Source organism: Opisthocomus hoazin, chromosome 5 (genome assembly GCF_030867145.1).
Source record: "Opisthocomus hoazin isolate bOpiHoa1 chromosome 5, bOpiHoa1.hap1, whole genome shotgun sequence".
Lineage (NCBI taxonomy): Eukaryota > Metazoa > Chordata > Aves > Opisthocomiformes > Opisthocomidae > Opisthocomus > Opisthocomus hoazin.
Genome location: NC_134418.1, coordinates 58484516 through 58500332, shown reverse-complemented (window position 1 = coordinate 58500332; position 15817 = coordinate 58484516). Strand labels below are relative to the sequence as shown.

The following is a 15817-nucleotide window of genomic DNA, read 5'->3' as shown; positions in this document are numbered from 1 at the left end:
AGGAAATGCTGTAGCAGACCAATTGACAATGGCAGCAGTACTGCCGCGCAGTTTTGAGCAAGCCCGATTATCTGACAACTTCTTTCATCAAAATGCCTCTTCCTTGCGTAAACAATTTGCTTTGTCTCGAGGGCAAGCCGCAGAAATTGTTTGCGTGTGCCCTGGTTGTCAATGTGTTACACCCATATCATCATATACAAGAGTGAACCCCCGTGGTTTACCAGCTAATGAGTTGTGGCAAAGTGATGTTACACATGTATCAACATGTGCTCGACTGCATTATGTACATGTTAGTGTGGATACTTTCTCAGGATTTCTGGTAGCCACTGCACGTACGGGAGAAAAGGCACGCGATGCGAAACACCACTGGCTAAGATGTTTTGCCACTATGGGCGTTCCAAAAACAATGAAAACTGATAATGGTCCAGCTATGTTTCGCAGACAATTTCTGTCTTCCTACAGGACCGGGGTACACAACATGTTACACGTATACTGCATTCTCCCACTGGACACAAGCCATTGTTGAACGTGTCCATGGGACCCTCAAAGCTATGGTAAATAAACAAAAAAGGGGGAATCCTATGGGCAGTGTTACCCCACAGGAACAGTTAGACAAAGCATTATATGTACTTCACTTTTTAAATCGTTCTGATCATCAATTATTTACAACAGCAGCTGACCACCAATTCGGGATGGTCCCTCCGTTTGTGGCTCGACCAAAAGTATGGTATAAAGAATTTGGGGAATCGCAATGGACAGGTCCTGCGGAACTAATAACGTGGGGAAGGGGGTACGTGTGTGCCACCGGAGTTTGAACTTCTCCCGAGGACGCTTCCTATTGGCCCGCGCAGACCATGCGCCACGGCGGAGCGTACCACTCTCCAAGCGCTGACGGGGGGAACGGGGGTGGCAGGGAAAGTGTAGCGAGGGGCAGGTGGCTGAGGCGTGCCGCGACCCCTCCCCGCCTGTCGAGAGCCCTGCGATGGTCGGCCGCTCTTCTCGGAGGAGTCGGCTTTGCGGTGGCGCCTCCCGCGGCAGCAGCGCGGCGCCGGCGGCGGGGAGGGCGGCTGCCAAGGGCAGCCGGCAGAGAGCAAAAAAGGCATCATCCCTGCACGGGTCAACTAATTCATGACTTATTTATTAAAAGTAGTATTCACGCTTAGATTTTTTTCTAAACAAAAATGTTCCCCCCGCTCCCCCGCCTTTTAGTCATCCTCCTCCTCTTCATCGTCCTCAGCAACGTCTTCCTCCTCTTCCTCGGCGGCAGCTGAGGCTTCTTCCCTGGCAGCCTGGAAGGCCAGCTCCTCTGCCAGAGTGGGGTCTCTCGTCTCGGTGATTTCGGGCCCGCTGGGGTACTCCGCTTGCGCTGGCGGCGGCAGGGCGGGAGTGTGGTTCTCTGGGCTGTATTTGTGACCCCAGCCAAAGTAAATGTTATCAAATTTCCTAAGAAAGAAAAGTGAAAGATCACACATTCTCCCCCTGACAAAACATCGGTGGATTCCTTACTCCGCTGTGCAAAAATTCCCTGTGGTGCAGATATCCTGCAACAGAAGTATTTAAAAGATGGCACCGTTTATTAGTATATCTTCCACTGAAAGGTCTCCAAATGCTAAAATGGTGAAGGCTGTGCTCTGTCACTGCACTACATTGCAATATGACTCCAACTTCACTCCGGTAACTTAGCGCCGCTTCTGACACCAGCTCCAGTGCCCATTTAAAAGCACGCAGCGGTAATGACTGTACCATGTGCAGTGGACACGAATGAACACTCGAACCACAGGATGTAGCTATTTTTGAAAAAAAGTACCACAGACTCAAGAATACAGGTTTTAAATCAAGGGCCGTGCCCAAATACTAACTGGACATTTACAGCCATCAACTTTATACTAGCCTTTCCAATGATTATTCATTTCCAGTCTTAAACACATATTTACTGTTGCTGTGCACGTTTAGGTGGCCCTCTCCATCAGTTTCCAGAAAAGTTAGAATTAGTGAATTAATAATAAAACAACCTTGACTTCATTAGAAAGGTATCTGTGTTTAGCATATACAGTCTGTGTTGTAACCACATCATCTAGAGACTCACTTGCCAGATGCAAAGGCGTACGCTCCGGGCCATCGGTTAGACTGGAGGACTGCGACAGCGTACTGCGGGATCAGGTTTGTAGAAGGCTGAGCTGTCCAAGCAGGGATGTTTTGAATTCCTGGAGGCAGCCAAACACACACAATCTATGAATAAATTGACTTAAGAGCCTCTACAAAATATTTAAGACTGAGCTACAAGACTTTCACAGAATTCCAGCAATGGCTGTATTAAGTTGCATGTTAGAAGAGCCTGAATTCGGAAACAATAAATGCAGGCACTGTGTTCAGACAGGTGGTTTGGATGTATGGGTAGGTATCACAGGAATGCCAATAGAGCCACGTACAGAAAAGATCATGCTCCTGAAATTCAGTAGTACTCACCGCTGTTTCCTTTGTCAAGGACTGTTTATGACTTACAGATAAATTATATAGTGATGTTTCACCTTGATCAAAGAATGGAGAGTAGGAAAATACTATTGATGTAATCTAACATTCAGGTTCCCGTATTCCCATGATTTGCTGCAGTAATATGCTACAGGATCTAAATTCTTACTTGTACATCTGTGTGTGTGTGTAAGTATATATATTTATTTATCTATGTGTGCACATGCACCTTTTTTTTTGTCCAAAACGATGATTGAAAAAGAACAACATATTTCATGTAGTGAGTTGTCCTGAACTTGCAGTAGCCTGACAAGTCTGCAGTAATTTTCCTCTTTATTCTCAACAAGATTGTTAACTAGTAAACCCAATTATTTCAGTTTTAATGTCAATACTCTTAACCATTTTGTTTTTGATCAGTTTCATGAAAGAATGTGCTGACCCTACAGGGGCAAATGATATTGCTCCATGAAGTGTCAGAGTCCTACAACTTCAAATGTTACTACCTACATGCCAACATTCCTAGTGGCTCTCTATCAAAAACTTCATATTCCATGAAGAATACCTTCATCTTCAGAGACTGGAGTGAGAAGAGGAGGTCCTGTTTCTTGCTGTAGTTCATCTGGCTTCTCTGCTTTTTCCTCCTCTTCTTCTTCTTCTTCTTCTTCTTCTTCTTCTTCCTCTGATTTTTGAAAAGGATTAAGCCAAACACAGCGACCCTATAATTGATATGGAAAAATAACAAATACATGTAACAAACACTGACAGAGTGCAAGCCAATGAAAACAACTGGCTCAGGCACACGCACACACAGTTAGGGGATGGGTGGGGGAAAGAGAAAAGAAAAATATTTATTCTGTAACTGGTATATTGTTGTCAGCATATTGTATCCTCTTGGCAGAGTGTTCCCTATATCCGTCATTCCTCCCTCATCCCTGCTTACTATTTCACAATAACCTTACACCTCTGTCATCAGCTTTTTGTTATTTCATAGTGTTCAGTTCCTTGACAGTTCAGTTTGTAACCTTGCTAGATTACCATTGTAAGAGGCTACCACTTATGGACTCTGCCCCTTCCTTTTAAAGTCTGCCTTGTTATTTAGCTACCAGTTAGAGGAACATAACAAAATGTTCTTAAGATTCTAGTGCATACAGATTTTACTTTTACAACTGTTGTTTTGCTGGTAATAATTTTAAACCTTATTTCCTACCATTTGCTGTTATTTTACATGAGCATTCTTGAATTGGTAGACTGGCCAGCAAGTCATCCAGCAATGACCATCAAATTAGTAATACCTCTTTCCACCACTAGCCTGATGCCACAAATATTTTATGCCACAATTTTACTTACAATATTTTGGTTTTGAGCTTTTTCGTTTTCATGTTTCACGGAAGAAAGTAAGCAACAAAAAATAAAGCAGAAGAAAGCATCAAATAAGTTCTCTTTAGCATACAATCATAAGCTATCTGCATTTTAGCATCCTACCAAAGAAAAGAGAATTTAAAACATTTCTTGTCAGCTAAGGACTTAAAAAAATAAAACCTAATACAGAAGATCACCAGAAATTATTGTTATCTATCATGGCCTAACTCCATACTGTTATCTACAGATAGGTTTTCACCTCAAGAACACACCACTGAAAAAAGTACTAAATCTAGAAGGTTCCTAAATATATATATATATATATATATATATATATAAATATGTGCAGCAAATTTATGTATTATATACTATATCAAACATATTTTCTGTAGAAAAATATTCAGTCCAAAACTGTTCCTGGAGAATAGTTCAAATGTGCGGGTGGGGAGTGTCACTTACATTCTGAAACCCTACAAGTACTACAGTGTGAATGGTATCCGAGGAGCTTGTGAGCTATGCCAGAACATACCTGCCTTAGAATACTCTGTCCATGGTGTACCCACGCGGAGAGAGAATCCACCATTTCAGCCACAGAAAGAGGCTGAAAATCGGGGTTTTCTTCATATGTATCTCTTCCTCCTTCTGCCTCCTCCTCTTCGTCTCCTTCTTCCTCTGCAAACTGGTAAAATCCAATGGGAGAGATGTGGGTTCCCGCTGAGATGCGAGCTATCTGCGCACGCAGGTAATTGGCCTCATTTCCAGGGAACGGAGGAAAGCTCACAACAGGAGCATCCAGCCTACCAGTGAAGAACTTCTTGATTTTCCTGGCACAGACAATCTGGGCTGGTGTCACTGGAGGCAACTTCACCCAGGGTTTGCCTGGCTCATTACAGACAAAGTAGACATATTTATTAGCCCCAGTCCCATTTTCTTCTTTTGGGATGACAGGTGGGGGCTTATAGGTGGACTTTGGTGGTTCATCTTCTTCTTTCTCCTCATCTTTGTCTTCGACCTCACCCATCCCTTTCCCTCCTTCCTCAGTACCTTCTTCCTCTTCTACTTCCGCGTCCTCTTCCCCCTCACGGTACTGTACTTCAGCTATAATATAGTTCATCTCTAGGCCCAAAATTTTGCCCCAGAAGCGACAGGTCTGGATTGGCTGAACACTAATAAGTTTTTTAAGGGCAAGGAATATGTGAAAGGATTCATCTTTGCTCAAGCCAATTCCAGCCTGTTCAAAATAAAAGGCTGTTTCCATCACATTAGGTAGAGGGGTCTCTCCCTGTGAAAGAAGACCTGGAGTTAGAGCTGAAGAACAGTATATTAATCTGTTTGAAAAATTAAACATGTTATCCACTGAATGTTATACTTCACTTTCCTGTAGTCCACTTGTTCTCTCAAAGTGTTTTGCACACATTGATTCACTACATCTTCCACTACCATTTACAGAAATTAAAAATGCCATTTTAAGGGTACAAAAGACAACACAGATGAACTGCAGCATTTAGAATACAGGATTTAAAAATTCAAACTCACTTTAATTGCTGAAAAATAAGGAAAGTCAGAATTCTTGCACAGGATCTCCAAAGGACTTCAGTGCTAGGGCATGTCAGCTATGTAAGAGACCTTGATGGTTGCAAACCATGTAAATGTGCTTCCTTGTATTTGTGGTAGATGCATTTGGGGAAAATATAATACATATCTTATGTGCTTAGACACCAGACCAGCAGTATTTGTCTGGAATTCATGTTTTTCTTTTGAACACCTTGGCATAAAGCTCCCTGAATTTCTTAAAATACTGGCCCCTGCTCTTACTAAAGTCCATAATAAGACTGCAGGTGGCTTCAGTGGAAGCAGAACTAGGCCAATACTGAAGATTTCATTAAATATTTCCATTCTCTATCATCCTTCTCTCATTTCACGGGGGTAGGTGATTATACCACACAGACAAAGATACTCGAAGTACACAGCAGGGTAGGGAATACGGAAGAAGTAGTGCTAATTTCATATGGAATCTCTTTGGCCCTTCCAGGTTTCTTCTATCAAAGCAAGATAGACAGGAGTACGAAAAATGCAAAATTCCTTTCTGAAATACCCTACTTTTTTCCATTTTTACCACGGTATACTGTTACTGTAAAATAAGTAATAGGATATGGAAAAGATGAAAGACTATGTCTTCTGTTGTTATTATTTGTATTCTGCAATGGCAGTTCACTTGAATATATACTGGTAACTTCATATGAAAATCAGCATCTTGTTCATTAGTTTCCCTTGGTTATTATAAGAATTCTATTTTTGTTGGATACAAATGCTTCTGCGTATAAGCAACAGAATACTGAAAAAAATCCCCTGTTTTAGTAAGTGGCTTTTCAATTCTAGTAGTTCTTCATTATATTTTTTTTCAGTTGGAGAAGGACAGTCTGGAACCACAGCTGGAGCTGGAAGGATCACAAAATTTGCCATGATCTTGTTCATTAGTTTCCCTTGGTTATTATGAGAATTCTATTTTTGTTGGATACAAATGCTTCTGCGTATAAGCAACAGAATACTGAAAAAAATCCCCTGTTTTAGTAAGTGGCTTTTCAATTCTAGTAGTTCTTCATTATATTTTTTTTCAGTTGGAGAAGGACAGTCTGGAACCACAGCTGGAGCTGGAAGGATCACAAAATTTGCCATTGTCTAATTTACAGTAGCAGCTGTGCACAATATTCTGGAACTGGTGTCCAGAATTGTGGTCACTTTAGGTAAAGAAATGTCACTTTTAGCTAAAGAAAAAAAATTTGGATGCAATATTCCATGTTGAACTGGCATGTGGGAGATACTGTAACCTTTACTTTCTGTTCATCATCTCTAGAACATCTATGATTTTAAAGGCTCAGGATATCAGATTTACTACAGGAAAAAATCCCAACTAAGTAACCAGATGGGTTTTCTTCTTCACAGCTAGACATGGGACCAAGTCGACTATGAAGAGCATACCTGGTACTGTGGCCGCAATTATTTTTAACGTCATGAGAGGCAATACTACACAAATCACAATTCCTCCCTTCCTCCTTTCCCTTCCTGCCATCCTCCCATCCATTCCCTGGTATATACAACATCTGTTTTTCTCTGGTAGTAACTCACTGTCTCTTCTTCCAGTTCTTCATCTCCTCCATCTGCCTTGAGGAACAAAGATTTACGCTTTTCTGCAGCTTCAAATGTTGGAAGAATCTCATGTTGATCTCGAAGAGTGTCCATTTTTTTCTGAAACTGAGCCCACTTGACATCCTTGCTGATATTCTCAATTATGTCTACTGCATTTGTGGGCTGCTCATCCAGGATCTTTGTTAGCATATTAGCAAGATGATCATATCTGTCATATAAATGTAAATATTATTGGCCTACTATACGAAAGTCTTAGAATATTATGTTTTTAATATCAAAAGTAGAAACTAATCACCTGTAGCTTTAGAGGAACCTCAGAGCTAGTTAGAAGAAAGGGGATCATGCAGCATTACGGGAAATTAGACTTGAAACTTGTGGATAGTTAGGGCTTGGCGGTCGGAAGATGTCGCGCTGTACGGAAAGCTAGGCCCCCCCCTCCTGTCCTGATAGCCAATAGCGTTTAGCCCATGACGTAAGCAGACAGAAGTGACGCTGTAAACCTAAGCTATATAATACTGTGCTACTTATCAATAAACGCCATTTGCTGTCCACCACATTGGTGTCTGCGAGCTGATGGCCCGAGCGGCCGGGGGGTAGGTCGCCGTGCCGTTCCTGAACCAGGTCGCCACGCCTATGAAGGCAACAGAAACTAGCCTGATTATTACATAGTTAGGGGTACTCCCATCTTCCATTTTTGGTATATACCACACCTGCCTCAGGAGCTGAAGCATTAATTTAATTTAAACTTGCTGTTAATCACATCAATGTCTCTTTGTCTCTGTAAACTGCCTTAGGAATTTTGGTTCTGAAAAATGTTGGACACACACGAGTATCACATAGCAGTGAATTATTGCCTTTATAACATGTTCACCCTTTCTATATATAACCCCTAGTATGCCTCCCGGTCTTAACATAACCCTCTGCTCATTTACTGTCACAACTTCTCCCTCCACTCGTACTTCCTACCCCTTTCAACTGTGTCCCTTTTTCAGACTTACAAGTTCAGGCCAGATGTTGTGCTGCTCTTCAGTAAATAGGCTTTTGCATTCTGAATTGCCAGCATTCGGGATTTGGGATCTGGTATCTGATCATCGTACGGACTGTATCCTGGCCGACAGAGACCATAACCTGGTTCATGTGGCTGACAGGGGCCATGCCCCCCTGCAGAGCCTTGGTAGGGATCTTGTCCTCCTGCGTATCTCTGACAGGCACTGTCTGGTTCCTGCGTTTGGTAAGGCTCTAATCCTAGTGCGTACGACTGATCCATGCTTTGCCTTGCCTCCTGCGCCCGACAAGAGCCTTGTCCCAGCGTGAACCTCTGGCTGATGTTTATTTCTGGCACCTGTAGCTTGCACGAGGCACCGAGCCGCCCCTCCGCCGCCGACCGCTCCTCCGCCCGTCGCGCAAAAACGCCTGCCGGCCGCGGGGGGGGGGCGGCCCAGGCACAGCGGGCGCGTTGCTAGGGACGCCGGCGGGGCGGGCGGGGCGAGGCCGGGGCGGGCCGCGGGGGCTTCCGTGGGGGCTCGGCGCCCCCGCCCGCTTCCCCCGCGCCGGGCTGAAGGCAGCGGCTGGGCCCGCGGCGCCGAGCACGCCCGCGGCAGCCGGGCCCTCGGGGCCGATCTCTGGTGCGCCTGGTTGGATCCTCCCCCCCCGCTGCCGGGCTGTGCGCTGTAAGCAAAAGTGGAACAAACTACCCAGGAAATACCCCCCCCCCAAAAAGACAGAGGGGAGCAGCTGTCCATTTGAGAGGGCTTTTGCTCACATCCTGCTTCATCACAGCTTCATCAAGCCTGTTTTGGGGTGGGTGCCCTGTGCAAAACGGGGATGATGCAAACCGGCATCTTCTCGGCAGAGCCAAGGTGGCAATTTGGCAATCAGATGCTTCCTACTCCCGGCCGTCTCTCGGCACCTGTTCACTCCCAGTTTTCTGGTTTAGGCACCTCGAGCTTTGCCTCCAACCGCCCCTGAGAGCGCAGCTGGCTCCCTGCTCCGCCTGGACCAACAGAGGAGCCTGTCAGAGGAAAGAAGGTAAAACCAGCTCGCTTTGGTTAAAATCAGAACTGACTCCAGCGTGTCCTGGCTTTACCTGTCTAATCCCACTGTGGCATTCAAAGATGTGCAGGCTCTCCTCAGGACACCGAAAAGCAAAGACAGCGAAAGAGAAAAGAGGCCTAGGGAGAGGAGAGGGAAAGCCAAGCAGAAAGAAAAAGGAGGAAGAGAGAAAACACTTTTGAGGATAGAAAACAGAAAAAACGCAGGAAGTTCCGGCAGGTCAGGAAGCCCAGGTGGGTACCAGGCACTGCTGCCCAGGTTTCCCAGCTCCCAGCACTGCTCTGAGTCAGTGCAAGTCGGTGGCAAGGGACGGCGAGGGATGGTGCTGCGCAGGGTGTGTAAAGAACTCCACGGCAGCTGCCCAGGTGCTCCCCATCGAGCCCTGCTGCGTGGCACAGGGGCACTGGGCATCTCTGCCTGCGCCCAGTGCTCGAAGGGCATCACCCATGGGGATCAGGCACCAGAGCCACCCCGCAGTCAGTGCCAGCAACAGCTGTGTGTTCTGGGCCTCCAACAATTCCTTGGCAAGTGTGTTCCCCAAAGAGAGGGGAACCCAGTCCTGCCTGCTGCTGCCTCTGTGGGTTTATCAGTGCTTTCTGGCTCTGTCATTGTAGGTGCCGTTTTCCTGTTTCTCGCTGAACCTGTGTGACTCCTGGGCTGCCCGCAGTCAACATTTGCAATAAAATGATCCTTTCTCTCTTCTGACTGTGTCTGCTGAACCATGTTCTGGGTGGGGAGATGTTGTTGTTTGGTGATGACTGGTAGAGGAGGAGTTTGGGATGGTCCCTTGTGCCAGCACCCTGGGGGTCAGCGGGCATTGGGGCTGAGTTCAGGGCCTTTGGGAGTCAAAGCGCAGCACAGTCCCGCAGGAGGTGGAGTCCGGACATCCCCTCTGTGTGGGAAACCATGTCACCTGAGACAGAACAGCACTCTCTCATGACCCTGAAGGATCAGCGCATCTTTTCCCTCCCTTTGCCGTTCTCAGGAGATAAGCTGTTTTCACACATCCAGCTGCAAAAGATCCTGGAAAACAGCAACCGTGAACTGTCATTCGCAAAGCCACCAATCCAAAGCTGATTGCTCTAGTAACTATTGTACTAGTATAGAAGGTATTCACTTGAGCAATAAAATGATTCTGATCGAGCACAAGATTGGGGTTCGTGAAGTCATTCACCACAAATGGCGCCCGAACGTGGGTTTTCGAACATGAAGATATTCGAACATAAAGATATGTGGATATAAAGATATTTGGATACGAAGATATTTGGAGTTGGAGATTATTACCAGTGGTGAACCACAGCTGGGACCAAGAGGAGAGACATATGCACGCATGCGCACACACAAGAGGAGACATCACCCTTCGCTGGAACGATTGAGGTGAGCAGCTGCAGATTTATAAGATGGGACAGTGAGCTACAAGGGAGCAAAACCTCCATCAAGAGATTTTACAGACAATTTTGAAAGAACAAGGGTCTGCAGTACCATTTACAAAGTTGGTTAAATTGTTAGTTTAGATAAGAGGCTATTGCTCGTGGTACCCTTCTCAGTTTCATATGATAGCTTGTTGTGGGCAAAGCTGGGGGGGGGAATTGCAGATGAAAAAAGACTTGCGGTTTGAAGTCCCTGACGAAATCATTATTACTTGGAAAACAGTGTATTCAGGTTTAAATGCTCTAAAACCTGCAGAAACTGTCTTACAAGCATCAGCTGCCCCTCCTCCGTTCTCACAAAAGCAGGAACAGACGGAGCTGCAGTCTTTTGAAACATTTAGTCCTGCGTAGGATGAAACCCCTAACTCAACACAGGGAATGCGGGGGGTAGATCCGCTAGAATCTGACGACCCTTTTGATCCCAGAGAAATCGACACCGAGGATGGACCTGATTTATACCCGCCGCTAACTCCGGTGAAGGTTACGGCAACCCCCGCCCCCTCAGCAGATGAAATTTTACAGGCACAATGACAAAAATCGATATCGCGTATGTCACTTATTAACCCCCCCCCCTTTTGCTCCTAAAACGCTCCCTTCTGCTCCTACACCCCCCTCTTTGGCTCCTACACAGCCTCTGACTCGTACGGGACCACTGAATGTTGTCAGACGGTCGAACGTATTATTAGATAAATGTAGGATTGATGCGCTCTGCAAAGGAGATGTTTCCATCCTTCAAGCTATGCCTGTAGTATATAAGCCTAACCAAGCCCCAGAGTATGCTTATTTACCATACGAGGTTATTAAGGAAGTTCAGAAATCCATACAAGAATATGGTCTCCAGGCTTCGTTACTATGAACCTTATACAGGCTATAGGAGAATCTTAACTCATGACCCCTTCTGACTGGCAATCAGTACTTAGCAAGCAAAAAAAACCTGCTATTGTGAGACAAATTGAACAAGAGGAAGCCGCTGAGATCTTGCTATTTCAGCTTGCAACCAAAAAAGGACAACAGGGTCCCTCTACAGCAGTCGGTGTACCCGACCTGAGATCAAAGCAGGGTGAATTCCAGCCTAAAACCGCGCAGTCCCTCCGACATAGCACAGCCTGCAGCGCCAGCAGTCACCACACCAGATGGGTCAGCGAACCTTACACCTGCTGGGGCACACGGCCCCCCGCGTGCCACGCCTTCCTGCCGAGCCAGTGGGCTCCCCTCGATCGGCAATCAGCGGCGCAGCCTGGCCCCCCTTCCCTGCCCCTGACGCGACCCGGAAACAGCGCGGCAAGAACCGTTTTCCTTATGTTCAAGCCCTTGGTTGGAAAAAGTGTGTACAATTCACTTACTGCAGTAGAATTCCTTGTGGACAAACAGCTGGCATTAGGTCACCTGGTACCATCTACTAGTCCATAGAACACCCCTAGATTTGTCATTCCAAAAAAAGTCTGGTAAATCTGCCCCGAGGCATGATGAATAGCCCTATGATTTGTCAGATAGTTGTGGATGCAGCACTAAAAGAAGTGCGGCAATCTTTCAATCAGATCTACTTATATCATTATATGGATGACGTCCTCCTTGCTGCTGAAACACAACATGTGCTGCTCACTGCTTTCGCTAAATTAGAATCGTCATTAAAGATCTTCGGTTACAGACAGCCCCAGAAAAGGTGCAGACAGAGCAGCCCTGGAAGTATCTGGGATGCTGAGCGAGCTGGCGGATGTCATTGCTGAGCCACCCTCCATCATCTTTGAGAGGTCCTGGAGGACAGGAGAGGTGCCCGAGGACTGGAGAAAGGCCAATGTCACTCCAATCTTCAAAAAGGGCAAGAAGGAGGACCCAGGGAACTACAGGCCAGTCAGCCTCATCTCCATCCCGGGAAAGGTGATGGAGCAGCTTATCCTGGAGCTCATTATCAAGCAAGCGGAGGAAAAGGTTATCAGGAGTAGTCAGCATGGATTCACCAAGGGGAAATCATGCCTGACCAATCTGATAGCTTTCTATGATGGCATGACTGGCTGGGTAGATGAGGGGAGAGCCGTGGATGTTGTCTACCTCGACTTCAGCAAGGCTTTTGACACGGTCTCCCATAACATCCTCCTAGGGAAGCTCAGGAAGTGTGGGCTGGATGAGTGGTCAGCGAGATGGAATGAGAACTGGCTGAAAGGCAGAACTCAGAGGGTTGTCATCAGCGGCACTGAGTCTAGTTGGAGGCTGGTAACTAGTGGTGTCCCCCAGGGGTCAGTACTGGGCCCAGTCTTGTTTAACTTCTTCATCAATGACCTGGATGAAGAGTTAGAATGTACCCTCCGCAAGTTTGCTGACGACACCAAACTGGGAGGAGTGGTGGATACACCAGAAGGCTGTGCTGCCATTCAGCGTGACCTGGACAGGCTGGAGAGTTGGGCAGAGAGGAACCTGATGAGGTTCAACAAGGGCAAGTGCAGGGTCCTGCACCTGGGGAGTAACAACCTCATGCATCAGTACAGGCTTGGGGCGGACCTGCTGGAGAGCAGCTCTGCGGAGAGGGACCTGGGTGTCCTGGTGGACGACAGGTTGACCATGAGCCAGCAGTGTGCCCTGGCTGCCAAGAAAGCTAATGGGATCCTGGGGTGCATTAGGAGGAGTGTGGCCAGTAGGTCGAGGGAGGTTCTCCTTCCCCTCTACACTGCCCTAGTAGAGTACTCTGTCCAGTTCTGGGCTCCCCACTTCAAGAAAGATGAGGAGCTGCTGGAAAGTCCAGCGGAGGGCTACGAGGATGGTGAGAGGACAGCAGCATCTCTCCTATGAGTAGAGGCTGAGGGAGCTGGGCTTGTTCAGCCTGGAGAAGGCTGAGAGGGGACCTAATAAATGTTTATAAAGATCTCAAGGGTGGGTGTCAGGAGGATGGGGCCAGTCTCTTTTCAGTGGTGCCCAGCGACAGAACAAGGGGCAATGGGCACAAATTGAAGCACAGGAAGTTCCGTCTGAACCTGAGGAAGAACTTCTTTACTTTGAGGGTGACGGAGCACTGGAACAGGCTGCCCAGGGAGGTTGTGGAGTCTCCTTCTCTGGAGATATTCAAGACCCGCCTGGACGAGGTCCTGTGCAGCCTGCTGTAGGTGACCCTGCTTCGGCAGGGGGGTTGGACTAGATGACCCACAGAGGTCCCTTCCAACCCCTACCATTCTGTGATTCTGCAAAACTTTTTACTTCACGAGTGTTCCCACAACCGTCGTGTATTGTTGACCAGGTCACCACTCTTCATGATCTACAAAAATTATTAGGAACAATTAATTGGGTGCGACCCCTTTTAGGCATCACAACTGAAGAGTTGTCCCCTCTATTTACCTTGTTGAAAGGGGACTCAGATTTGTCATCTTCCAGGAGATTGACACCACAAGTGAAAACTGTCTTGCGGAAAGATTTGGATAAAATCGCAACTTCCTTTGCCTCCAGAATCAATGTCAAGTGACCAGTAGATTTGTATAAAATTTATGCTTTTTTCCAGCCTTCTGCTCTTTTAGGTCGGTGGTGTGCTAACGAGCAGGAGTTGAAGACTCTGGAATGGATCTTTCTGTCTCATATGCCCATGAAAACATTAACCACAAAGGTAGACATGATAGTGTCCTTAACAGCACAAGGTTGGAATCGTTGTCAGCAATTGATAGGACGCGATCCTGATACTATTTACCTGCCGCTGGCTAAAGATGGCTTTGTGGTATTAAACAGGGAATCCTTATCGCTGCAAGCCGCTCTAGCTGATTATTGAAATGACGTACGCTATACCCTTCCACATCATAAGCTGTTACATTCCCTCTCTCGAATTCTGTCGCAGCCAAAGAACCGCTGTTTTCCTGTTCCTGTTAAAGGAGCACGAACAGTGTTTCTGGACGCATCAGGGAAAACACACAAAGCTGTGGTTGTGTGGAAACAAACAGATTCGTCACGTTGGCAATCATCTATTGTAATCGTTGAAGGATCCACACAAGTTGTTGCACTATCAGAGGCCTTGCACGCCTTTGAATTGCTTTCGAATGAAGCACTCAGTGCTGTCACAGATTCTGCAGATGTTGTGGGTATTGTTCAACGCATTGAAGATGCAATGATAAAAGAGGTCAATAACAAACAACTTTTTTCCTTGCTATTGAAATGAGCTACACTACTTAAAAATCGTGTACATGTATATTTCATAATGCATCTACGGTCACACACTACTCTACCAGGACCAATAACTGAAGGAAATGCTGTAGCAGACCAATTGACAATGGCAGCAGTACTGCCGCGCAGTTTTGAGCAAGCCCGATTATCTGACAACTTCTTTCATCAAAATGCCTCTTCCTTGCGTAAACAATTTGCTTTGTCTCGAGGGCAAGCCGCAGAAATTGTTTGCGTGTGCCCTGGTTGTCAATGTGTTACACCCATATCATCATATACAAGAGTGAACCCCCGTGGTTTACCAGCTAATGAGTTGTGGCAAAGTGATGTTACACATGTATCAACATGTGCTCGACTGCATTATGTACATGTTAGTGTGGATACTTTCTCAGGATTTCTGGTAGCCACTGCACGTACGGGAGAAAAGGCACGCGATGCGAAACACCACTGGCTAAGATGTTTTGCCACTATGGGCGTTCCAAAAACAATGAAAACTGATAATGGTCCAGCTATGTTTCGCAGACAATTTCTGTCTTCCTACAGGACCGGGGTACACAACATGTTACACGTATACTGCATTCTCCCACTGGACACAAGCCATTGTTGAACGTGTCCATGGGACCCTCAAAGCTATGGTAAATAAACAAAAAAGGGGGAATCCTATGGGCAGTGTTACCCCACAGGAACAGTTAGACAAAGCATTATATGTACTTCACTTTTTAAATCGTTCTGATCATCAATTATTTACAACAGCAGCTGACCACCAATTCGGGATGGTCCCTCCGTTTGTGGCTCGACCAAAAGTATGGTATAAAGAATTTGGGGAATCGCAATGGACAGGTCCTGCGGAACTAATAACGTGGGGAAGGGGGTACGTGTGTGCCACCGGAGTTTGAACTTCTCCCGAGGACGCTTCCTATTGGCCCGTGCAGACCATGCGCCACGGCGGAGCGTACCACTCTCCAAGCGCTGACGGGGGGAACGGGGGTGGCAGGGAAAGTGTAGCGAGGGGCAGGTGGCTGAGGCGTGCCGCGACCCCTCCCCGCCTGTCGAGAGCCCTGCGATGGTCGGCCGCTCTTCTCGGAGGAGTCGGCTTTGCGGTGGCGCCTCCCGCGGCAGCAGCGCGGCGCCGGCGGCGGGGAGGGCGGCTGCCAAGGGCAGCCGGCAGAGAGCAAAAAAGGCATCATCCCTGCACGGGTCAACTAATTCATGACTTATTTATTAAAAGT

General features: G+C 46.7%; 1 protein-coding gene across 1 annotated transcript; it reads right to left on the bottom strand.

Moving 5' to 3' along the window:
* Window positions 1-1160: 1160 nt before the first annotated feature.
* Window positions 1161-8383, bottom strand: LOC142361435 (radial spoke head protein 4 homolog A-like). Its single transcript, XM_075421426.1, has 6 exons — window positions 7974-8383; window positions 6955-7183; window positions 4358-5110; window positions 3032-3185; window positions 2087-2204; window positions 1161-1443 (listed from the first exon to the last, which is right to left on the bottom strand). The coding sequence occupies exons 1-6, from the start codon at window positions 8240-8242 to the stop codon at window positions 1206-1208; spliced, it is 1761 nt and encodes a 586-aa protein (XP_075277541.1). The 5' UTR covers window positions 8243-8383; the 3' UTR covers window positions 1161-1205.
* Between the last annotated feature and the right edge of the window lie 7434 nt (window positions 8384-15817).